Source organism: Mytilus californianus, unplaced genomic scaffold, assembly GCF_021869535.1.
Source record: "Mytilus californianus isolate M0D057914Y unplaced genomic scaffold, xbMytCali1.0.p SCAF_4, whole genome shotgun sequence".
NCBI lineage: Eukaryota > Metazoa > Mollusca > Bivalvia > Mytilida > Mytilidae > Mytilus > Mytilus californianus.
Genome location: NW_026262690.1, coordinates 99,546,209 through 99,571,548, shown reverse-complemented (window position 1 = coordinate 99,571,548; position 25,340 = coordinate 99,546,209). Strand labels below are relative to the sequence as shown.

At 34.4% G+C, this 25,340-nt stretch overlaps 1 protein-coding gene and 1 long non-coding RNA gene across 3 annotated transcripts in view; both read right to left on the bottom strand.

Annotated features, from left to right (window-relative positions):
- LOC127698983 (alpha-soluble NSF attachment protein-like) overlaps nucleotides 1-25,340 on the bottom strand; it is a 211,242-nt gene that overhangs the window by 2,256 nt on the left and 183,646 nt on the right. For both annotated transcript variants that reach the window (XM_052202774.1, XM_052202775.1), the window contains exon 8: nucleotides 17,669-17,842. In XM_052202774.1, the coding sequence (XP_052058734.1) occupies nucleotides 17,669-17,842 (174 nt within the window). The remainder of the gene's footprint in view (nucleotides 1-17,668; nucleotides 17,843-25,340) is intronic.
- LOC127699007 (uncharacterized) lies at nucleotides 9,810-10,654 on the bottom strand. Its single transcript, XR_007980992.1, has 2 exons — nucleotides 10,510-10,654; nucleotides 9,810-9,984 (listed from the first exon to the last, which is right to left on the bottom strand). It is a non-coding gene; the product is annotated as an uncharacterized LOC127699007 (long non-coding RNA).

The window sequence follows — 25,340 nt, the reverse complement described above, 5'->3', positions numbered from 1 at the left end:
GCTGTTGCGTATTAACCCACCCCCCTAACCACACACACACACTTTTTTTTGGCAAACAAAATAATATTTGAAGAATTTTTCTTTTTATTTCTGAAATCTGAAATCAGAAAAAATTGACCCCCCAAAATTTCTTTTTACCCCCCCCCCCCCACACCCTTTTTTCTCAAAAAAAAATTCTTTCCCTCAAGATATGGTCATAATCTCAATTCAAATTTCCAATGGAGTTTGCAACCATAATTACTTATTTTTAATTTAAATTTACCATAGTGCTAACTTAATCTATTTTATAATAAAATTTAAAATATGGTGTCAAATCTTTCATATGGATTTTTTTGTAAAAAAAAAAAAGATGCAACATTTGCAGATATTTTTACTGGTCTTCCTTTATAAATGTGCATTTCTTTAAACATAATTTAAAAGCAGTGTAAGGGAGGTAATCAAAACGTTGTATTTGGAGTACCTCCCTTACACTGCTTTTAAATTGTCTTAATTGTTCATTAACCATTACTTTATACATAATTTAAAAACAGTGTAAGGGAGGTAACTCAAATGATGTATTTGAATTACCTCCCTTACACTGCTTTAAATTATGTTTTGTACTAAAGTATTTGTCCATTAACCAGGACAACCTTGTTTTTCCCCTTTTTTGCCCCTAATTCCTAAACTGTTTGAGCCATAACCCCCCAAAGCAAATCCTAACCATCCCTTTGTGGTATGGAAACTTGTGTTATAATTTCAGAGAGATCCATACACCGTTCCACAAATTATTGTCTGGAAACTAGAAAAATGCTTATTTTTGGCCCCTAATTCCTTAACTGTTCGTACCATAACCCCCAAAATCAATCCCGACCTTCCTTTTGTGGTATTGAACCTTATGGTAAAATTTCATAGAGAAAACCAATGTGTCTTCGGACGATGATGCCGGCAACGCCAACGTCATACCAATATACAGCCGCAAAAATTCAGCAATTTTTCTAATTGTAAACACGCATAACTCTAGAACGGTTGTGTATATGTTTTATAACATTTGGTTGAGACAAACTAAAGTTTCAGCAATTTTTATGTTTATAAAGAGACATAACTCTAGAATGGTAAAAGTGACGCCACAAAATTTCGTACTTAATCTGTATTATGTAGTAATAAGCATTGTGTATAAGTTTCATAACATTTGGTTGAGGCAAACTAAAGTTAGAGAACGGAAACAAAAAAATTGTACTTGATCTTAGTTTTGTGGTAATGAATATTGTGTATAGGTTTCATAATGTTTGCTTGGGGCAAACTTAAGTTACAGAATGGAAACTAAAAATTTTGCAATCTTTCGATTTATAAAGGGGCATAACTCAATAATGGTTAAAGTGACACAACCCAAATTCAACTTGATCTGTGTTTTATCAGTGGAAGGCAAAATTAAACATTGCATTGTATAAAGCATTGATTTTATTTCATTCAGTTATAATCATGGACAAAGGAAGATAACTCCAAATTTAATAAAATGCTCCGCTGGGGCGCAGCTTGATACGACCGCAGAGGTCGAACCCTGAACAGTTGGGGCAAGTATGGACACAACATTCAAGTTTGATACAGCACTGAATTTGGATTTTAATTAAATATTTGACACAGCATAGGTTTCTGACACAGAATGAATGTGGTCTAAGAACTTAAAAATTTTTAATTTACCTATTCAAACCATATCATTATTATTTGCTTTTATATATAAATCAGAAATAACCAAACGGAAAATTTTAAAGAAAAAAAATGAAAAAAAAAATCCCCCCCTCCCAAATTTTTTGCACCCCCTTATGATTCATCACCCCCAAACTCAATCCCAGCCTTCCCTTTGTGGTATGGTACCTTGCAGTACAATTTCAGAGAGATCCATACACTTGAACACAAGTTATTGTCTGGAAACTAGAAAAATGCTTGTTTTTGGCCCCTTTTTGGCCCCAATTCCTAAACATTTAGGGCAATTACCCCCAAACTCAAAACCAACTTTCCCTTTGTGATATGGAACCTTGCAGTACAATTTCATAAAGATCCATACACTTACACACAAGTTATTGTCCTGAAACTAGAAAAATGCTTGTTTTTTTGCCCTTTTATGGCCCCTAATTCCTCAAATTTTGAAGGAATTACCCCCAAAATCAATCCCAGCCTTCCCTTTGTGGTATGGTAATTTGCAGTACAATTTCAGAGAGATCCATACACTTGAATACAAGTTATTGTCTGGAAACTAGAAAAATGCTTATTTTTGGCCCCTTATTCCTAAACGTTTTGGGCAATTACCCCCAAACTCAATTCCAGCTTTCCCTTTGTGATATGGAACCTTGTAGCACAAGTTCATAAAGATCCATACTCTTACACACAAGTTATTGTCATGAAACTAGAAAAATGCTTGTTTCTTGCCCCTTTTTGGCCCCTAATTCCTAAAATTTGGAGGCAATTACCCCCAAAATCAATCCCAGCATTCCCTTTGTGATATGGAACCTTGTGGTACAATGTCAGAGAGATCCATACACTTACACACAATTTATGTCTGGAAGTTACAAAAATGCTTATTTTTGACCCCTTTTTGGCCCCTTATTCCCTAACTGATGGTACCATAACCCCCAAAATCAATCCCAACTTTCCTTTTGTGGTATTGAACCTTATGGTAAAATTTCATAGAGATCCATTCACTTAAACTAAAGTTAGAGAGCGAAAACCAATGTGTCTTCGGACGACGACGACGACGACGACGACGACGCCAACGTAATACCAATATACGACCGCAAAATTTTTTGAAAAAATTTAAAAATTGCTTTAATTTATCAGTGAAAGGTAAAATTAAACATTGCATTGTATAAAGCATTGATTGTAGTTGATTCAACTATAATCATGTAAAAAGGAAGATAACTCCAACTTTAAATCTTTTGCAATTTTTCCATTTGTAAAGGGCATAACTCTAGAGCAGTACAAGTGACGGCACCAAAATTCTAACTTGATCTGTATATTGTGGTAATAAACATTGTGTATAAGTTTCATAACATTTGGTTGAGGCAAACTTAAGTTAAAGAACGGAAACGAAAAATTTAGCAATTTTTCCATTTGTAAAGGGGCACAACTCTAGAACGGTAAAAGTGAGTCACGCCACCAAAATTCAAACTTGATCTGTATTTAGTGGTAATAAGCATTGTGTACAAGTTTCATAACATTTGGTTGAGGTAAACTTAAGTTAGAGAACGGAAACAACTTTAGGACGTACGTACGGACTTACGTACAGACGGACAAGGGTAAAACTTAATGCCCCGTCCAATACGGCGGGGGCATAAAATCTGTGAAGTAGAATTCACCTCAAGTTACTGTAATTTGTGTTTGTTTTGATGCTGTTTCATCCTCATTTATGAAATGGACCCATCCAAACGGGAACGATGATAAGTAAAAAGTAAACAAGCATTCTGTGAGTATTGGCTGGCAATACATAGTCCCCTACCGGTTAAACATTCATTGTACTGGAACAAAATGCTAACTTGATTTATAACTTGTCATGGTGTAAACTATATAACAAATATCAAGTCAATATGTCTTCAAATATCTTCAAGCATGACGAAAAAAAATGTGGAAAATGGATTATTTGAGTGAATTTTCTAAGTCCAAGGAACATAACTCTGCACAAAATCATCAGACCGGAACAAATTCGAACTTGATCTGTAACTTGTCATGATAAAACTATATACCAATTATCAAATCAATATCTTCACGCATGACGAAAAAAAGTGCAGAAAACTGTTTATTTTAGTGAATTTTCTAAGACCAAGGAACATAACTCTGCACAAAATCATTAGACCGTAACAAAATTCGAACTTGATCTGTAACTTGTCATGATAAAGCTATATACCAATCATCAAATCAATATCTTCAAACATGACAAAAAAAAGTGCGGAAAACTGATTATTTGAGTGAACTTTCTAAGTTCAAGGACCATAACTCTGCACAAAATCGTCAGACCGGAACAAAATTCGAACTCGATCTGTAACTTGTCATAATTAAACAATACACCAAATATCAAATCATTATCTTCAAGCACGAAGAAAAAAAATGTGGAAAAATTATTTGCCAGACTGACGGATGGACAGACAGACAGACAGACAGATGGACGGAGTGCAAACATAATGTCCCTTTCAACTTCGTTGGTAGGGGACTAATAAGTTGTCAGACCACCAATTCAAAACCCCTATATAATCAACCAAATTTTTCAATTTTTACAGCTTTAAGTTTTTAACTTCATAGAAACCTACGGAAGCTGGTTAGTGTCAGGGTTTTGTTTTATTTGTAAGACGTTATTACGACTAAGCTTACCTAACTCGCTATAACGACTTTGCTAACTCATTAAAACATCTTAGCTAACTTGTTATAATGACTTAACTAACTCATTATAAGAACTTAGCTAACTCGTTATAACGAATTAGCTCACTCGTTATAACGACTTAGCTACTTTCTCAATTCCAGGACTTCAACTATACCCATCTTCCAATTTCTATTTCTAATTAATGCGCACTTATAGATGAAATTTAGAAATCTATAAATAAGACGACAATCGAAAAATAAATGAAGACCAAAATATAAGGGGGTATAGTTAAATCCTGGAATTGAGTAAGTAGCTAAGTCGTTATAAGGAGTTAGCTTAGACATTATAACGAGTTAGTAAAGTCGGTTAAAACGAGTTAGCTAAGTTGTTATAATGGGTTAGCAAAGTCGTTATAACGAGTTACTAAGTCGTTTTAACGAGTTAGCTAAGTCGTTATGATGTGTTAGTTAAGCTAAGTCATTATAATGAGTTACTAAGTCGTTAAAACAAGTTACTTAGTTGTTATAATGAGTTGTTAGCTAAGTCATTATGACGAGTAAGTTAAGCTAAGTCGTTTTAATGAGTTACTTGGTCATTAAAACAAGTTACCAAGTCGTTATAACCAGTTAGATAAGTCGTTATAACGAGTTAGCTTAGTCATTTTAACAAGTTAGGTAAGCTAAGTCATTATAACGACTTAAAAATAAAACTACACCCTGACACTAACTGGCTTCCGTGGAAACGGTATATTCTGAATTGTTCATGTATCACCTTTTTATACGCCAATGTTTAAAGTCTTGCAGTGAACAGCACCGTTTGGAAGTCAAGTGCTACTACAAATAACCCCTGGTTTTTCTGGAAATCTTGCATAAGTATACTATGGAACCCATTAATCCTCAATTTCTAACGCAAAATCATGGACAAGTAAATATTGGCTCAAAATGGTCTATAAATATCTATTTCACCAAAAGTTTCATTTCTGCAAATTTGTTTGTTAGTTTAAGTAAACATGACATCAAAAGCACTATTTTTTGTCAGGGAAGCACTTCTTTAACATATGTTCTAAATTGAAGTGGGTGAATTGGTGGTCTGAGAAAGGAAGATAAATACAAACAATTTTGAATTTTCTATGTCTCATAAGTTGTACGAAAATTTTTCCTTCATTTGGATATCAAAAGCGGGGTTGAATGGCAGAATCTTTCACATACAAAATCCGTAAACCAAAAAATTAAATAAACTGTTATCACAGAGATATGTCTTGCCTTTTATGTAATTTTGATTATGCCAATGTTGAAATTAAAATTGCAATACTTAACAAGTTAGGCTAATATTCAAAGTCAATAAACCATGACTGAGGTACATGACTAAACCATCTCCATGTAAATGAGATGCGCCAATGCTAATACAACTGCATACCAAATATCATTGACTTATTATAAATTGTTCCCTTCAAACAAACCTAAACACAAACATTAACTTGTAAACTATGTAAAAGTTTCAAAGTCAATGAACCATGAAGAGGGGGTGGAGCTATATAATCTCCATGGAAACGATACTTACAAATGCCAATAAATTTGCATACCAAATATCATTGACTTAACATTAGCAGTTCATCTTAAACTGATCTTATCACAAACTAATACATGCAAACTAAGCAAAAGTTTCAAAGTCAATAGGCCATGAATGAGGGGATGGGGCCAAATATTCTCCATTGAAATGAGATGTGCTAATGCTTATACAACTGAATACCAATTAACATTGGCCTACCACTAATGGTTCCCCTTGAACTGTCCTAATCACAAACTAATACATGTTAACTAAGCAAAATTTTCAAAGTCAATAGACCATGACTAAGGGGGCTGAGCCGAATAATCTCCATGAAAATGAGATATGCCAATGCTTATACAACTGCATACCAAATATCATTGACCTACCACTAATGGTTCCCCATAAACTGACCTAATCACAAACTAAAACATGTAAAATAAGCAAAAGTTTCAAAGTCAATAGACCATGACTGAGGGGGCAGGGCCAAATAATCTCCATGGAAAATGAGATGTACCAATGCTAATACAACTGTACACCAAATATGATTGACCTACAACTTGTGGTTCACCACAAACTAGACCTAATCACAAACTAATACATTGTTGACGCTGCCGCCGCCGACGCCGGAAACAGCATACCTATGTCTTGCTTTTTGACTCCGTCAAGCGAGACAAAAACCCTGTCCTAAGATGGTTGATTGACTATAGGACCATACCGAAAGAAAGGCTTAACTGATTGCGGCATGATACTACCACAACAACAGTAGAACACACTAATGTGAAACACTTTACATGGTACATTTGTTCAATATAACAAGAGGCTCCTAAGAGCCTGTTTCAATGCAATTTTTTGTGTAGATCTTGCATCAATGATTATTTTGCTGTTTAATGTATATTAATGCGTGTTTAAACATGCATTTAAAAGATTCTCTCTATCTATCATAGTTTCTGCAAAAAACTTTAAAAAATGGTAAAAATCCTCTTTCAAGGGCAATAATTCCTTTTAAGGAATCAATTGACATTTTAGTCAGGTTGACTAATTTTTGGTCTCACTTTGCTGAACATTTTTACTGCTAAATTTATCTTAATCTATAATAGTTTTCAAGAAAACAACCAAAAACTAAGAAATTTCCTAAAAATTATTACTTCTGGGGCACCTACTCCGAATTGGGTTGTCCGATTTGTCGGAAAATTTCCTCACTTATAAATCTTGACCTGCTGATCATTTTTATCCACCATGTCAGTTTTGCTCTAACTGTTTTAGTTTTTGAGATATAAGCCATAAACTGTATTTTACCCCTATGTTCTATTTTTAGCCATGGTGGCCATGTTTGTTGACTTACAGGAATAAAAAACACAAAAATTATACTAAATATCAAAAGGACCATTCCCACCATGTTTGGTTGAAATTGGTTCAGTAGTTTCAGAGGAGAAGATCTGTGAAAAAGTTTACGACTACGATGACAACGCCGGATGCCAAACGCCAAGTGATGGCAATAGCATACATCGCCCTGTGAGCTAAAATATGGAGATGTGGTATGATTGCAAATAATCAACTATCCACTAGAGTCCTAGTGATGTGGACTATAAAGCATTGTTTTAAGTTTTCAAATTCCATATTTGATGGCAACATTTGATCATAAGTAGAAGTATGTTTCAAAGGCACCCGTTGTTTGAGTTTTCCTCACATCAAATTTATTGTATTCCATGCCTTTCTTCAATCCTATTCAGTGGCGGATCCAGAAATTTTCATAAGGGGTGGGGGGGGGGGGGGGGGGGGGGGGGGGGGTGGGCACTGACTGCCTAAGAGGGGGCCCGCTCCAGTCATGCTTTAGTGATTCCCTAAATAATCAACCAAATTTTTCCTACAAAAGGGGGGGGGGAACCCTCTAAATCCGCCTCAGCTATTGTGGTCTTTTTTTATCTTATAAGTTCTGATTCATAAAGGTTTTTGAGTTTTTTTTTTATCACTTTTCATAAATTCTCTGTAAATAAAGGTAACAGTAGTATACCGCTGTTCAATAGTCATAATTCGATTTAGCAAAAACAAATCTGGGTAACAAACTAAACCCCAGAGGGAAACACATCAACTATAAGAGGAAAACATATGTTTATAAAAATAAATAAATAGGGAATGTATCCATGGGACACAGATGATACCACTGCTTGCATATAATGTTATAAAGGGACAAAACACAAGAAATGTAAAAGTGACGCTACCCAAAGGAAAAGGTACGATAAGGCCCGTTTTTGGCCCCCCTATTTTCTCATTTTTCAAATTCTGTTTTGGAAAGCTACTTATCACGTTAAAATATTCCCTTAGGTTTGAAGTTTGTTTGGATGAACTTCAAAACCATTTATTTCAGAAAATAGGTTAGTATAGGGGGGTCAAAGGGCATCAAAAACGCCAAAAGAAGGAAAAATTACGATTTTTGGTCATTGTTTCCTAAAATTGAATAGGGTGCGCCTACGTGACCCGGAGAACATTACGGCGATTTAGACAGCAAAAACAGTGCTTATGACATTGGAATAAAAAAATTCCTGGGTCACGTTGGCGCAGGCACTTAAAAACTAAAAATTCGTCGTACGGAACACCTGCAAAGTGAATAATATTGACAATATTTGAATAATAACAGAAAGTTTACCCCCCTCACCTCACCCAGTTGCTAAAATAAGTGGTTTTGAAGTTCATCCAAACAAACTTCAAGCATCTGGGAATATTTCAAAATAATAAATAGGTCTCCAAAACAGAATTTGAAAAATGAGTAAATAGGGGGGGCCAAAAACAGGCCTTATCGTACCTTGTCCTTTGTACTTGATCTTAGTTTTGTGGTAATAAGTATTGCGTATACGTTTCATAACATTTATTTGAGGAAAACTTAAGTTAAAGAACGGAAACAAAAAACCCAGCAAATTATACCTTTGTAAAGGGGCATAACTCTAGAACAGTAAAAGTGACGCCACCAAAATTCAAACTTGATCTGTGTTTTGTGGTACTTTGCATTGTGCATAAGTTTCATAACATTTGGTTAAGGCAAACTAAAGTGAGAGAACAGAAAGGAAAAAATCAGCAATTTTTCCATTTGTAGAGGGGCATAACTCTAGAACAGTAAAAGTGACGCCACCAAAATTCAAACTTGGGATGTGTTCTAAGGTAATAAGCATTGTGTATAAGTTTCATAACATTTGGTAAAGGCAAACTAAAGTTTGAGAACCGAAACGAATAATTTAGCAATTTTTCCATTTGTAAAGAGGCATAAATCTAGAAAGGTAAAAGTGACGCCACTAAAATTCAAACTTGATCTGTGTTTATTGGTAATAAGCATTGTGTATAAGTTTCATAACATTTGGTTGAGGCAAACTAAAGTAAGAGAACGGAAACCAATTTTGGGACGTACGGACAGACGGATGGACGTACAGACGGACAAGGGTAAAACTTAATGCCCCCTCCGCTACGGCAGGGGGCATAAAAAAATCATTATTTTACATTGGGAGGATCAAAGATGTATCAATCCATACATTTATGGATATGAATTTAATTAATTGCTGCGCCGAGCGCAGCTGGATACGACCGCAGAGGTCCAACCCTGAACAGTTGGGGGCAAAAATGGACACAATATTCGCGCTTGATACAGGTCTGAATTTGGATTGTAATTTAATATTTTACACATAGGTTTCTGACACAGATTAACTGTAGTCAAAGAACTCAGAATTGGTTATATGATTTGAATTTATATTAAATTTTTTGCTTTTGTGCAATACACTATGCTGTTTGGAATTGACCTTCCCCGTCCTTTTTTTTGGAAAAAAAAAAAATATTTGAAGAAATTTTCTTTTTAATTTCTGAAATCTGAAATGAGAAAAAATTGTCCCCCCCCTCACATTTTACCCCCCCCCCCCCCCCCCTCCCGAATTTTTTTTCACCTCCCCTTTCTAAAAAAAAAAAAATTCTTTCCCTCAAGATATGGTCATAATCTCAATTCAAATTTCCAATGGAGTTTGCAACCATAATTACTCATTTAAATACATCATAAAAGTCTTAAAATAGAAAATGACATACATAATCATGTCTAAAATTAATATTCCTTAATCAGCATTTTTAAATAGTAACTTCTATTGATAAATTGACAGCTAATCATCTCAAGACAATACAACATTTCGTTATACATAATTTAAAAGCAGTGTAAGGGAGGTAATCCATACACAACATTGTACTTTTTTTTAATTGTCCATTTACCAGGAAACCCTTGTTTTCCCCCTTTTTTGCCCCTAATTCCTAAACCGTTTGAGCCATAACCCCCCAAAGCCAATCCTAACCATCCCTTTGTGATACGGAAACTTGTGGTATAATTTCAGAGAGATCCATACACCATTCCACAAGTTGTTGTCTGGAAACTAGAAAAATGCCAATTTGGGCCCCTTTTTGGCCCCTTATTCCTAAACTGTTAGGACTATAACCCCCAAAATCAATCCCAACCTTCCTTTTGAGGTTATAAACCTTGTGTTTAAATTTCATAGATTTCTATTTACATTTACTAAAGTTATTGTCTGGTAACAAATTTTTTTTCGGACGACGACGACGTGATACCAATATACGACCGCAAAATTTTTTGCGGTCGTAAAAAAACAGATCAAAACACAATAAAATGCTCCGCAGGGCGCAGCTTGATACGACCGCAGAGGTCGAACCCTGAACAGTTGGGGCAAGTATGGACACAACATTCAAGCTTGATACAGCTTTGCATTTGGATTGTGATTAAATATTTGACACAGCATAGGTTTCTGACACAGAATGAAAGTGGTCTAAGAACTTAAAAAATTTTAAGTTACCTATTCAAACCATATCATTATTATTTGCTTTTATATATAAATCAGAAATAACCAATTTAAAATGGAAAATTCTAAAGAAAAAAAAAATCCCCCCCAAATTTTTTGAACCCCCTTATGATTCATCACCCCCAAACTCAATCCCAGCCTTCCATTTGTGGAAATTTGCATTACAATTTCAGAGAGATCCATACACTTGAACACAAGTTATTGTCTGGAAACTAGAAAAAATGCTTGTTTTTTGGCCCCTTTTTGGCCCCAAATTCCTAAACGTTTAGGTCAATTACCCCCAAACTCAAACCCAGCTTTCCCTTTGTGATATGGAACCATGCAGTACAATTTCATAAAGATCCATACACTAACACATAAGTTATTGTCCTGAAACTAGAAAAATGCTTGTCTTTTTGCCCTTTTATGGCCCCTAATTCCTAAAATTTTGAGGGAATTACCCCCAAAATAAATCCCAGTCTTCCCTTTGTGGTATGGTACCTTGCAGTACAATTTCAGAGAGATTCATACACCTGAACACAAGTTATTGTCTGGAAACTAGAAAAATGCTTGTTTTTTGCCCCTTTTTGGCCCCTTATTCCTAAACATTTTGGGCAATTACCCCCAAACTCAATTCCAGCTTTCCCTTTGTGATATGGAACCTTGTAGTACAATTTCATAAAGATCCATACACTTACACACAAGTTATTGTCATGAAACTAGAAAAATGCTTGTTTTTTGCCCCTTTTTGGCCCCTAATTCCTAAAATTTGGAGGCAATTACCCCCTAAATCAATCCCAGCATTCCCTTTGTGATATGGAACCTTGTGATACAATGTCAGAGAGATCCATACACTTACACACAAGTTATTGTCATGAAACTAGAAAAATGCTTGTTTTTTGCCCCTTTTTGGCCTATAATTCCTAAAATTTGGAGGCAATTACCCCCAAAATCAATCCCAGCATTCCCTTTGTGATATGGAACCTTGTGGTACAATGTCAGAGAGATCCATACACTTACACACAAGTTATGTCTGGAAGTTACAAAAATGCTTATTTTTGGCCCCTTTTTGGCCCCTAATTCCTAAACTGTTGGTACCATAACCCCCAAAATCAATCCCCACCTTCATTTTGTGGTATTGAACCTTATGGTAAAATTTCATTAAAATCCATTCACTTAAACTAAAGTTAGAGTGCGAAAACTAATGTGTCTTCGGACGACGACGAGGCCAACGTCATACCAATATACGACCACAAAAAATTGTTTGCGGTCGTATAAAAAACTGCAAAATTTTGTTAAAACTACCAATTCCGTGGGTTGTTCGATTCGTCTGATAATTTCAAGGCCGATAGATCTTGACCAATTAAACAATTTTACCCCATGTCACATTTGCTCTAAAAGATTTAGTTTTTGAGATATAAGCCAAAAACTGCATTTGACCCTTATGTTCTATTTTAGCCATGGCGGCCATGTTTGTCGATGGATACAAATTTCGGATACAATTTATAAACAAGATACCCTAAGGAACATTTAGTTAAAGTTTGAAGGTAATTGGCACAGTAGTTTCAGAGGAGAAGATTTTTAAATGTTAGCAAACTTGATGAACAAATTGTGTAAAATTGTCTTTAAAGCGCAATAACTCCTTAAGGGGTCAATTGACAATTATGGTCGTATTAACTTTTTTGTAGATCTTACTTTGCTGAACATTATTGCTGCTTACAGTTTATATATATCTATAATAATATTCAAAATAATAACAAATAAAAAGCTCTGCAGGGCGCAGCTTGATACGACCGCAGAGGTCGAACCCTGAACAGTTGGGGCAAGTATGGACACAACATTCAAGCTTGATACAGCTCTGAATTTGGATTGAGATTAAATATTTGACACAGAATAGGTTTCTGACACAGAATGAATGTGGTCTAAGAACTTAAAAATTTTAAATAGGACATTCACCTTATGGTCCAATATCCAAAATCTAAATACATGGTTAGATTCAGCATATCAAAGAACCCCAAGAATTCAATTTTTGATGAAATCAAACAAAGTTTAATTTTGGACCCTTTCGACCTCAATGTGGACAAAGTTGATAATGGGGCCCAAAATTCAAAAATCTAAATACATGGTTAGATTCAGCATATCAAAGAACCCCATATATTCAATTTTTGTTGAAATCAAACAAAGTTTAATTTTGGACCCCGATTTGGACCAACTTGAAAACTGGGCCCATAATCAAAAATCTAAATACATCTTTATATTCAGCATCTCAAAGAATCCTAAGAATTCAATTTTTGTTAAAATCAAACTAAGTTTAATTTTGGACCCTTTGGACCTTAATGTAGAGCAATTTGAAAACGGAACCAAAAATTAAGAATCTAAATACACAGTTAGATTCGGCATATCAAAGAACCCCAACAATTCAATTTTTGATGAAATCAAACAAAGTTTAATTTTGGACCCTTTGGACCTCAATGTGGACCAATTTAAAAACTTGGCCCAAAATCCAAAAACTTAATACACGGTTAGAATCAGCATATTAAAGAACCCCAAGAATTCAAGAATAAAACCCCATTGAAATTGGTCAAGAAATAAGCAATTTATACGAAGTATCTTCTTTTGCACAATACTGTGCAATTGAATATTTCTTGCAATTGCGCAATACTGTACAATTGACAATTTCTTGCTATTGCGCAATATTGTGCTATTGGATATTTCTTGCTATTGCACAATACTGTGCAATTGAAGATTTCTTGCTATTGCGCAATACTGTGCAATTGAAGATTTCTTGCTATTGTGCAATACTGTGCAATTGAAAATTTCTTGCTATTGCACTATACTTATTATATAATAATTTACACATCCTGTTTGGTGTGTATCTCTTACCATATCATTATTATTTGCTTTTAAATATAAATCAGAAATAACCAACTTAAAATGGAAAATTTTAAAAGAAGAAAAAAGGAAAAAAAGAAAAAAAAGGAAAAAAAAAAAAAATCCCCCCCAAATTTTTTGAACCCCCTTATGATTCATCACCCCCAAACTCAATCCCAGTCTTCCCTTTGTGGTATGGTACCTTGCAGTACAATTTCAGAGATATCCATACACTTGAACACAAGTTATTGTCTGGAAACTAGAAAAATGCTTATTTTTGGCCCCTTTTTGGCCCCCTATTCCTAAAAGTTTTGGGCAATTACCCCCAAACTCAATTCCAGCTTTTCCTTTGTGATATGGAACCTTGTAGTACAATTTCAGAAAGATCCATACACTTACACACAAGTTATTGTCATGAAACTAGAAAAATGCTTGTTTTTTGCCCCTTTTTTGGCCCCTAATTCCTAATATTTTGAGGCAATTACCCCCAAAATCAATCCCAGCATTCCCTGTGTGATATGGAACCTTGTGGTACAATGTCAGAGAGATCCATACACTAACACACAAGTTATGTCTGGAAGTTACAAAAATGCTTATTTTTGGCCCCTTTTTGGCCCCTAATTCCTTTACTGTTGGTACCATAACCCCCAAAATCAATCCCAACCTTCCTTTTGTGGTATTGAACCTTATGGTAAAATTTCATAGAGATCCATTCACTTAAACTAAAGTTAAGAGTTCGAAAACCAATGTGTCTTCGGACGACGCAGGACGAAGCCAGACGACGACGACAACGACGACGCCTTCATACCAATATACGACCGCAAACATTTTTTGCGGTCGTATAAAAACTGCAAAATTTTGTTAAAACTACCAATTCGGTGGCAGCAACCCAACAATGGGTTGTTCGATTCGTCTGAAAATTTCAGAGCTGATAGATCTTGACCAATTGACCAATTTTACCCCATGTCAGATTTGCTCTAAAAGCTTTAGTTTTTGAGATATAAGCCAAAAACTGCATTTGACCCCTATGTTCTATTTTTAGCCATGGCGGCCATGTTTGTCAATGGATCAAAACTTCAGATACAATTTATAAACTAGATACCCTAAGGAACATTTAGTTAAAGTTTGAAGGTATTTGGCCCAGTAGTTTCAGAGGAGAAGATTTTTGAAATAGTTTACGACGACAAACGACGAGAGACAACAACAGACGACGACAACAGACGACGACGATGGACGCCAAGTGATGGCAAAAGCTCACATGGGGCCCTTCGGGCCCAGGTGAGCTAAAAATCAGCAATTTTTCCATTTGTAAAGGGACATAACTCTCGAACGGTAAAAGTGATGCCACCAAAATTCAAACTCGATCTGTGTTTTGTGGTAATTAGCATTGTGGATAAGTTTCATAACATTTGGTTGAGGCAAACTAAAGTTAGAGAACGGAAACCAAGTGTGGGACGTACGGACGTACAGACGGACAAGGGTAAAACTTAATGCCCCCTCAACTACGGTGGTGGCATAAAAAATATTTATTTACAGAAATGTATGTTAAGGGGGTACCTAACACTTTGACTTAGATTTGGCTCGTTTAATTCTAATAAAATTTTGACAAAATAATTTCTTTGACCTGTTGACAAAAATATGAAAATTTAAAAATTTAAAAAAAATATGAACCACACAATTTAAAGGAATAATTTCATTGGATATATAAATAGCAGTTCAACAAACACTAGTTTTGATCATTGAGAAGTTTTTTTAAGTTCTGTACCAAATTTCAATTCTGTTTTTGTTTTCAATAGTTCATCCTTAAAAGATCTAAATCTTTGCAATATAGTGCGATTTTGAAAATTGTAAATGAATCCGGAGTCAACCCACATGAGGTTGGTAGTTTGACATCAGAATTCAACTACTAGTAACTTTAGATTGAGCATAGAATAAATATCTGTGATAAGTAAATGCATATTCTTATCCAGGATATCAGTGCCTATGCTTTCCATTTACTATGTCTTGTGCAAGAAAATATGTGCACGCATCAATATTAATTTCACTCGCTGCATTTTTTTATCTTAATTCAGCACTAGCCAGTAAGAGCTTGACAGCTGACTTTGAAACATGGTCATCATTAAGGTAGTCTGACCTCTAGTTGTTTCTCTTTTTTTCATATTTTTTTGAGTGACTGTCCTCTCATAAACTTTGAAATTTCGAAATACTAAGGATTTTCTACCCCAGGAATAGATTACCTTAGCTGTATTCGGCCTTTTGGAATTTTGGGTCCTCAACTTCATACTTTATTTGTTCTTTTTAACTTTTTTGATTTTAGCGTCACTGATGAGTCTTTTGTAGACGAAACGTGCGTCTAGTGTTCATAATTTTAATTCTGGTATCTATGATCATTTGACTTTACCAAACATATATTTTTATACAAATTGGTTCTTTTGGGACCATGTTCAGGTATTCATAAAACTTCTAAGAACCATAACTCCACACAAAATCATCGGAGGGAAAAAAAATTCAAACTTGATCCATAACTAGTCATGATAAAACTATATACCAAAAATAAAATCAATATCTTCAAGCATGACACAAAAAAAGGGTTGAAAACTGATTTGCCGGACTGACGGATGGACAGACAGACAGAGTGCAAACCTATAGTACCCTTCGACTTTGTCAGTAGGAGACTAATAATTGAAGGCATCTAAGAAACAAAATATGAAGATATGAAAGATAAAATAAATGCATATTATAATGCAAACTGAGTGCTGAAGTTTATATTGCAATTTGCATTAGATATCCGGTTTGCCTAAACTGGGAATTGCAATACTAAGGATAAAATAGTCAATTCTTAAAAGGTAAATTCAAATGGTAGCTGTTTACACTTTCTTCTATTTACAACTAAAATCCAACAGTGCTTTTAATTGACTTGCGCAAGAACCTACACACAATTACATGTTTTCAATAAAGGTGTTTTAACATCATCATTACCTTATTCTACTCTGTCCATTATTTCAAATCAAAAGCAAGTAAACAGCTGCGCCATGATACGCCCGTCGCATTTTTTACAAATAAAGTTCAATAACTTCTCAATGTCACAGAAACTTGTGAAAAACTAAAGGGAGGTTATCTTAATTGATATAAACCAGTCACCAAAGTTTAATGAAAACTGCCCAAAGCACTTTAAAGGTATTGACCGAAAACTAGAAAATCACCCCTTTTTTATGAATAAAATCCCATAACTCAGAAGTGTAAAATCTAAAATTTATAAAAAATTGAAAGGGAGCTTACATCAATAGATATAAACAATTCTCCAAAGTTTCATGAGAACTGCTGAAAGCAATTTTGAGTTATTGTCTGAAAACTGGAAAATCCCCCCTTTTTTTAATGAATAAAACTCCATAACTCGGAAACATAAAATCTAAAATTTATAAAAATCAAAAGGGAGCTCATGTCAATAGATATAAACAATTGACCAAAGTTTCTCGCAAATTGGTGGAAGCATTTTTGAGTTATTGTCCGAAAACTGGAAAATCCCCCCCCCTTTTAATGAATAAAACCCCAAAACTCAGAAACGTAAAATCTAAATTTTATAAAAAACGAAAGGGAGTTCACATCAATAGATATGAACAATTCACCAAAGTTTTATGCAAATTGGTTGAAGCTTTTTTAAGTTAATGTCCGACATGTTGACGACAGATGGACGGACAGACGGACGGACAGAGGTATACCATAATACGTCCCGTAAACGGGCGTATAAAAAAGTCAACAATCTTTTGGTGACCATTCAGAGGTCTCAGTTTCACATATTGCTTTTCTTTTTTTAAAGAAAGTAACTTGTTTTTTATTGTCAAGAAATTGATTAAAGAATTTCAAAATTAGTTAATACCATCTGAGAAACAAACTAAATCACCAAAACTTAACGTTGACCAATGAACAATGAAAATGAGGTAAAGGTCAATTGAACCTTGCAAGACATACATGGACCCCTTACAATCATTCAAAACACCAAATATAGTCGACCTATTGCCTATAGTAAATGAGAAATTGACCTAACCACCAAAAACTTAGCATTCATCACTGATCTATGAGATGAGGGAAGCTGTTAATGATCTCGTCTTACCTTTACTAGTTTATATTCTCTAGAATCTGCAAACTGTGGAAACATTTCCACATATTTTTGTGCAGCCTGCTGACCATTCAATAGATCTACACACAAGTGACATAACAGAGCTTTAAAGAAATGATCCTTAGCACTGTATTTCAGTAACTGATTATCCATACAGGAAATGGCGATCTGCAAGTTTGAAAGTAAACAAGTTATAATACCACTAAAAAATTTACTTCAATAATATTACAATCATGACCTATATATGTCTTTTCTTAATTTTTTGTGTCATTGGATTGCTTTCTCATTGACATAACCCCATAAATCTGTGTTTATTCCCTAAAACAGGTGTTATTCCATGACATTTATATTCTAAATGTTTTACACTGATAGTGGATGAACAAGGATTGTACATAGTGAATCTTTTGAATTATTTCCTCTCAACCCCATGGTTGTCAAAGATTGTTATTTATTTCTTACGTACTCACATTGATTATTTCCACTTATTTTCATAAAAGCTTCCAAGAAACCCTGTGTCTCGCCTGCTATTGCTGCTGTCAGTGTTTAAGTGTTATGATAACTGCCAACAAGATTGTTACCCTGTAGCTAAATTTCCTCTGCACTGTATAAACGAGGAATTAAATTGTGTGTCACAATGTGTCATTGTGGAAGGATAGTCAAAATATAGTAAAATCCCATAACTATACATGATTGCAAACAATCCAACCTAGTATGAGACTTTCTGTCAAATGGTATAAGAGGAGTTGTGTTTTCAAGGTGACACTATTACAATAATAGTTCCATAACTCAGGTAATAAATTGCTTCGCTGAGCTCAGCTGGATACGACCACAGAGGTCCAACCCTGAACAGTTGGGGCAAAAATGGACGCAATATTCGCGCTTGATACAGGTCTGATTTGGATTGTAATGAAATATTTGACACATAAAAGGTTTCTGACACAGAATAACTGTAGTCAAAGAACTTAGAATTGGTTATATGATTTGAATTTATATTCAATTTTTTGCTTTTGTGCAATACACTTTGCTGTTGCGTATTACCACCCCCCCCCCCCCCCACACACTTTTTTTTTGCAAAAAAAATAATATTTGAAGAATTTTTCTTTTTAATTTCTGAAATCTGAAATGAGAAAAAATTGACCCCCACAATTTCTTTTTACACCCCCTCCCCTTTCCCCCCAAAAAATTCTTTCCCTCAAGATATGGTCATAATCTCAATTCAAATTTCCAATGGAGTTTGCAACCATAATTACCCATTTAAATTTACCATAGTGCTAACTTAATCTATTTTATAATAGAATTTAAAATATGGTGTCAAATCTTTCATATGGATTTTTTTGTAAAAAAAAAGATGCAACATTTGCAGATATTTTTACTGGTCTTCCTTTATAAATATGCATTTTTTTAAACATAATTTAAAAGCAGTGTAAGGGAGGTAATCAAAATGTTGTATTTGGATTACCTCCGTTACACTGCTTTTTAATTGTCTTAATTGTTCATTAACCATTACTTTATACATAATTTAAAAGCAGTGTAAGGGAGGTAATTCAAATGATGTATTTGAATTACCTCCCTTACACTGCTTTAAATTATGTTTTGTACTAAAGTATTTGTCCATTAACCAGGACACCCTTGTTTTTCCCCCTTTTTTGCCCCTAATTCCTAAACGGTTTGAGCCATAACCCCTCAAAGCAAATCCTAACCATCCCTTTGTGGTATGGAAACTTGTGGTATAATTTCATAGAGATCCATTCACTTAAACTAAAGTTATTGTGCGAAAACCAATGTGTCTTCGGACAACGATGACGACGACGCCAACGTCATACCAATATACGACCGCAAAATTTTTTTGCTGTCGTATAAAAATGGTCTGATCAAAATGACGGAATAATATGGTCAACTACACATAATGGCAACCAATCTTACCAAATACCAGAGGTGTAAAACATTATCAGAGGAGTTGTTTTCAGAAGTTGTAGTTGTTGGATTACTCCAGCAATAGTCAAAGTCTCAACCCTTATACAAATGGTCAAATCAAAATGATGTTACAAAACTGCACATGATGGCAAACAATAGAACCAAGTATGAGAGCTTTCTTTCAAATAGTCTGAGATCAGATCTGTTCACAAGGTATTAGTATCACAATACTCCAAATAAAATGCTCCCTGGGGCGCAGCTTGATACAACCTCAGAGGTGGAACCCTGAACAGTTTTAGGCAAGTTAGGACACTACATTCAAGCTTGATACAGCTCTGAAAAGTTAAATCACAAAAATACTGAACTCAGAGGAAAATTCAAAACGGAAAGTCCCTAATCAAATGGCAAAATCAAAAGCACAAACACATCAAACGAATTGACAACAACTGTCATATTCCTGACTTGGTACAGGCTTTTTCTTATGTAGAAAATGGTGGATTGAACCTGGTTTTATAGCGCTAAACCTCTCACTTGTATGACAGTCGCATCAAATTCCATCAAATGAATTTTGATTGTGATTAATTATTTGACAGAGCATAGGTTTCTGACACAGAATGAATGTGGTCAAAGAACTGAAATTTTTTAAATTGGACTTTTACCTATTATGTTTCAATATCCAAAATCTAAATACATGGTTCAGCATATCAAAGAACCCCAAGAATTCATTTTTTTATGAAATCAAACAAAGCTTTATTTTGGACACTAAGGACCTAAATATGAATCAATTTAATAAAGGGGCCAAAAATTCAAAATCTTACTACACGGTTATATTCAGCATATCAAAGAACCCCATATCTTCAATTTTTGGTGAAATAAACAAAGATTAATTTTGGACCCCGATTAGGAACAACTTGAAAACTGGGCCAGAAATCAAAAATCTAAATACACGTTTAGATTCAGCATATCAAAGAACACCAAGAATTCAATTTTTATTAAATTCAAAATAAGTTTAATTTTGAGGATCCTTAGGACCTCCATGTGGACTAATTTGAAAATCGGGCCAATTCTCAAAAATCTAAATACTCGGTAAGATTCAGCATATCAAAGAAAAGTTCAATTTTGGACCCTTTGGACCTCAAATTCAATGTGGATCAATTTAAAGCCACATCAAAAACCTAAATACACAGTTAAATTCAGCATATCAAAGAACCCTAAGAGTTCAATTTTTGTTGAAATCAAACACAAAGTTCAATTTTGGACCATTTTGACCTTAAGGTGAACCAATTTGAAAACAACGCCCAAAATTAATAATCTAAATAATAAGTGAGATTTGGCATATCAAAGAACCCCAACAATTATATTTTTGATGAAATCAAACAAAGTTTAATTCTGGACCCTTTGGTCCTCTATGTGGACCAATTTGTTATCAGGATTTTAAATAAAAAATCTTAATACACAGCTAGATACAGCATATCAAAGAAACCCATATATTCAATTTTTGTTGAAATCAAACAAAGTTTAATTTTGGACCAACTTGAAAACCGGGGACACAAAATCAAAAATCTACATACATGTTTAGATTCAGCATATCAAATAACCCTGAGAATTCAATTTGTTTAAATGAAACAAAGATTAATTTTGAACCCTTTGGACGTTAATGTGGATCAATTTGAAAAAGGGGCCCAAAATTAAAAATCTAAATACAAATCTAAATTAAAAATCAAAATTAAAAATCTAAATACATGGTTCATTCAGCATATCAAAGAACCCCAATAATTATATTTTTGTTGAAATCACACTTAGTTTAGTTTTGGACCATTTGGACCTTAATGTGGACCAATTTAAAAACGGGGCCCAAAATCCCAAATCTAAATACACTGTTAGATTCAGCATATTAAAGAACCCCAAGAATTCAAGACTTTGATTAGCCCCATTGACATTGGTCAAGAAATTAGCAATTTACACAAAGTATTTGAAAAGCAGTGTTTTGGCCCCTTTTTCTGACACCAAAATCAATCCCAACCTTCCTTTTTTTGGTATAGAAGCTTGTGGTACAATTTCATAGAGATCCATACACTAATACACAAGTTATTGTACAGAAACAAGAAAAATGCTTAATACACGGTCAGATTCAGCATATCAAAGAACACCTTGAATTCAATTTCTGTTAAAATCAAACCAAGTAAACTTTAGACCCTTTGGACTTTAATGTAGACCAATTTGAAAAACCATCCAAATTCAAAAAATATATACACAGTTGGATTCAGGAAATCAAAGAACCCCATGAATTCAATTTTTCTTTAAAAATCAAACAAAGTTTAATTTTGGACCATTTGGACCTTAATGTGGACCAATTTGAAAATGGGCTCCAAAATTTAAATCTAAATACATAGTTAGATTCGGCATATCAAAGAACACCAATAATCATATTTTTGATGAAATCAAACAAAGTTTAATTGGACCCTTTGGTCCTCAATGTGGACCAATTTGTTAACAGGGTCTCAAATCAAAAATGTTAACACACAGTTAGATTCAGTATATCAAAGAATCCCATATGTTCAATTTTTGTTGAAATCAAAAAAAGTTTAATTTTGGACCAACTTGAAAACTGGGCACAAAATCAAAAATCCAAATACACTGTTAGATTCAGCATATCAAAGAACCCCAAGTATTCAAGACTTTGATAAATCCCATTGACACTGGTCAAGAAATAAGCAATTTATACAAAGTATTAGAAAAGTCGTGTTTTTGGCCCCTCTTTTTTTTACCACCAAATCAATCCCAACCTTCCTTTTTTGATATGGAAACTTGTGGCACAATTTCATAGAGATCCATAGACTTATACTGTTATACTAAGTTTAATTTTTGACCTTTTGGACTTAAATGTAGACCAATTTGCAAACGGGTCCCAAATCAAAAAATCTAGATACACAGTTAGATTAAGCATATCAATGAACCCCATAAAATTCAATTTTTTTTAATATCAAACAAACTGAAAGTGGTCAAGAAACTGAAATAGAGGCTCTAAAGAGCCTGTGTCACTCACCTTGGTATATGTGCATATCAAACAAAGGACACTCTCCAACATTGTAGAGGAGAATAGACTTCATGACAAAAATCTCTATTTTGTTGATCTTGCATTACTGATCTTTAAGTCTGTTTAGTTTCTCTCTATCATCTTTAGTTTTTGCTCAAAACACAAAAGAGGGTAAAAAAAATCCTCATTTAAGGGCAATCACTCCTATGAAGAGTGACAGTCTACTAACTATATAGGCAAAATTTGACTTTTTAATAGATCTTGCCTTGCTGATCAATTTTGTGATTTAAAGTGTTTATTTATCTATCATAATTTAAATCATATAAGGCATAACGGAAAAAAAAATGTTTCTCTCTAAATGTCATAGTTTTCATGATAATAGGCAATAATGAAAAAAAATGGTAAAAGTTGTCATTTATGGGCAATAACTCCTATAAGAATTTGTCTAACAGTTTTGACGTATATGGACAATTAGTAGAGCTCATTATTCTGAACATTTTGCTCCTTTCAGATTTTCTCTATTCATAACGGTTCAAAAAATAATAGACACAACTTGCATTTTACCCCCATGTTCTATTTTTAGCCATATTGGTTGGTATGCGGGGTCATAGGACACATTTTTAAAACTAGATACCCTTATAATGATTGTGGCCAAGTTTGGTTAAATTTGTCTCAGTAGTTTCAGAGGAGAAGATTTTTGTAAAAGATTACATAAATTTACAAAAATTCTTTAAAAAATTTTACTATAAAGGCAATAACTCCTTAAGAGGTCAATTGACCATTTTGGTCATGTTGACTTATTTGTAGATCTTACTTTGCTGAACATTATTGCTGTTTACAGTTTATCTCTATCTATAATAATATTCAAGATAATAACCAACAAGAAATGATTGTAACAGGATGCTGTTACGAAGTCTCCCAAACGAAGCTCCCATAATTCGTAATTCCAAGGGTCACCTGACATTGGGCAAAGTCCAGTAAAAATTGGTTTGGTCCAGTAAAGTTATATGCATTAAAGATGCCTGGGGACTAACCCTGTATATCATTCAAATCATCTTGGCATGACAAACCAGAATATATATGGTTTAGGGGTGAGGATCCAGGTCTCTACAATAACTTTTCTTTCAACTTGCCCAATAAGACAAGTACATACCAAAACTTACTTGTCCGAATGGAATTGTAACTTGTCCAAAAAAAACAACCTTTATATTAACCTATTTTTGCATTTTAGGTTAATTCAACATGTTCAATGAACAAAATGAATTAAATCAAGACAACATAATTTGATTTATATCTCTTGATATCCTTTTCAAAAATATGAGTCGAAAACAACTGAATCTAGTCATGTCTAGTCACAGGACTTAGGTTCTAGTTTTCATGAAAGCCAAAGTCTCATCAGACTCTGCACATCAGGCACAGTCTGGTAGGCCTGTCAGTCTACAATAATTAGGTTTGTATCCTGGTCTTTTATGCTGATAAAATATTGATTATTATGATAAATGCCTCACTACAATCAGCTTTGTTTTAATATCTTAAAATGTTTATTCAAACACAATCAAATATTGTTTGTCTAAATATGATCAAATATGATTTTCTGAATTATATGGTCAATAATTTCTTCATTTTTATTTTTAAAATATCTTTTTGAATAAAATTTATCATATATTTATTATAAAGCAACAGAATAAGGTAGAGACAAGGTACTGGTTTGTCTTTGTCCCGAAATGTCGCCAACAGTGCCGAAATGTCTATTAAACATGGAGCTGATTCGTTTCCGTGCCGGTGCCAAACTATCTTGTTACCTTATATACAAAGCGCACAGCTGATTCCGATTGGTAAGACTGGTTTCCGAGAATAATATGCCTTTTATCTGTTATAAGTATCTGACAAAGAACCAGTTTTAAACCCCTGGGGACGGACCCTATATGTCATTCAAATGTTCGAGACATGACGAACAGGAATATATATGGTTTAGGGGTGGGGATCTCAACCATTTACAAGATATTAGAACTTTCTCAAATGGCAGGGGGTCGGGATGACCCCTGGTGACTAACCCTGTATATCATTCAAACTATCTTCGCATGACAAACCAGAATATATATGGTTTAGGGGTGGGGATCTCGACCATTTACAAGATACTAAAACATTGGGGGTGGGAGGAACCCCTGGGGACTGACCCTATACGTCATTCAAATGTTTGAGACATGACGAACGGAAACATATATGGTTTAGGGGTGGGGATCTCAACCATTTACAAGATATTAGAACATTAGGGGGTGGGGGAAACTCCTGGGGACGGACCCTATATGCCATTCAAATGTTCGAGACATGACGAACAGGAATATATATGGTTTAGGGGTGGGGATCTCAACCATTTACAAATATTAGAACTTTCTCAAATGGCAGGGGGTTGGGATGACCCCTGGGGACTAACCCTGTATATCATTCAAACTATCTTTGCATGACAAACCAGAATATTTATGGTTTAGGGGTGGGGATCTCGACCATTTACAAGATACTAGAACATTGGGGTGGGGGGAACCCCTGGGGACTGACCCTATAAGTCATTGAAATGTTCGAGACATGACGAACAGGAATATATATGGTTTAGGGGTGGGGATCTCAACCATTTACAAGATATTAGAACTTTCTCAAATGGCTGGAGGTCGGGATGACCCCTGGGGACTAACCGTGTATATCATTCAAACCATCTTC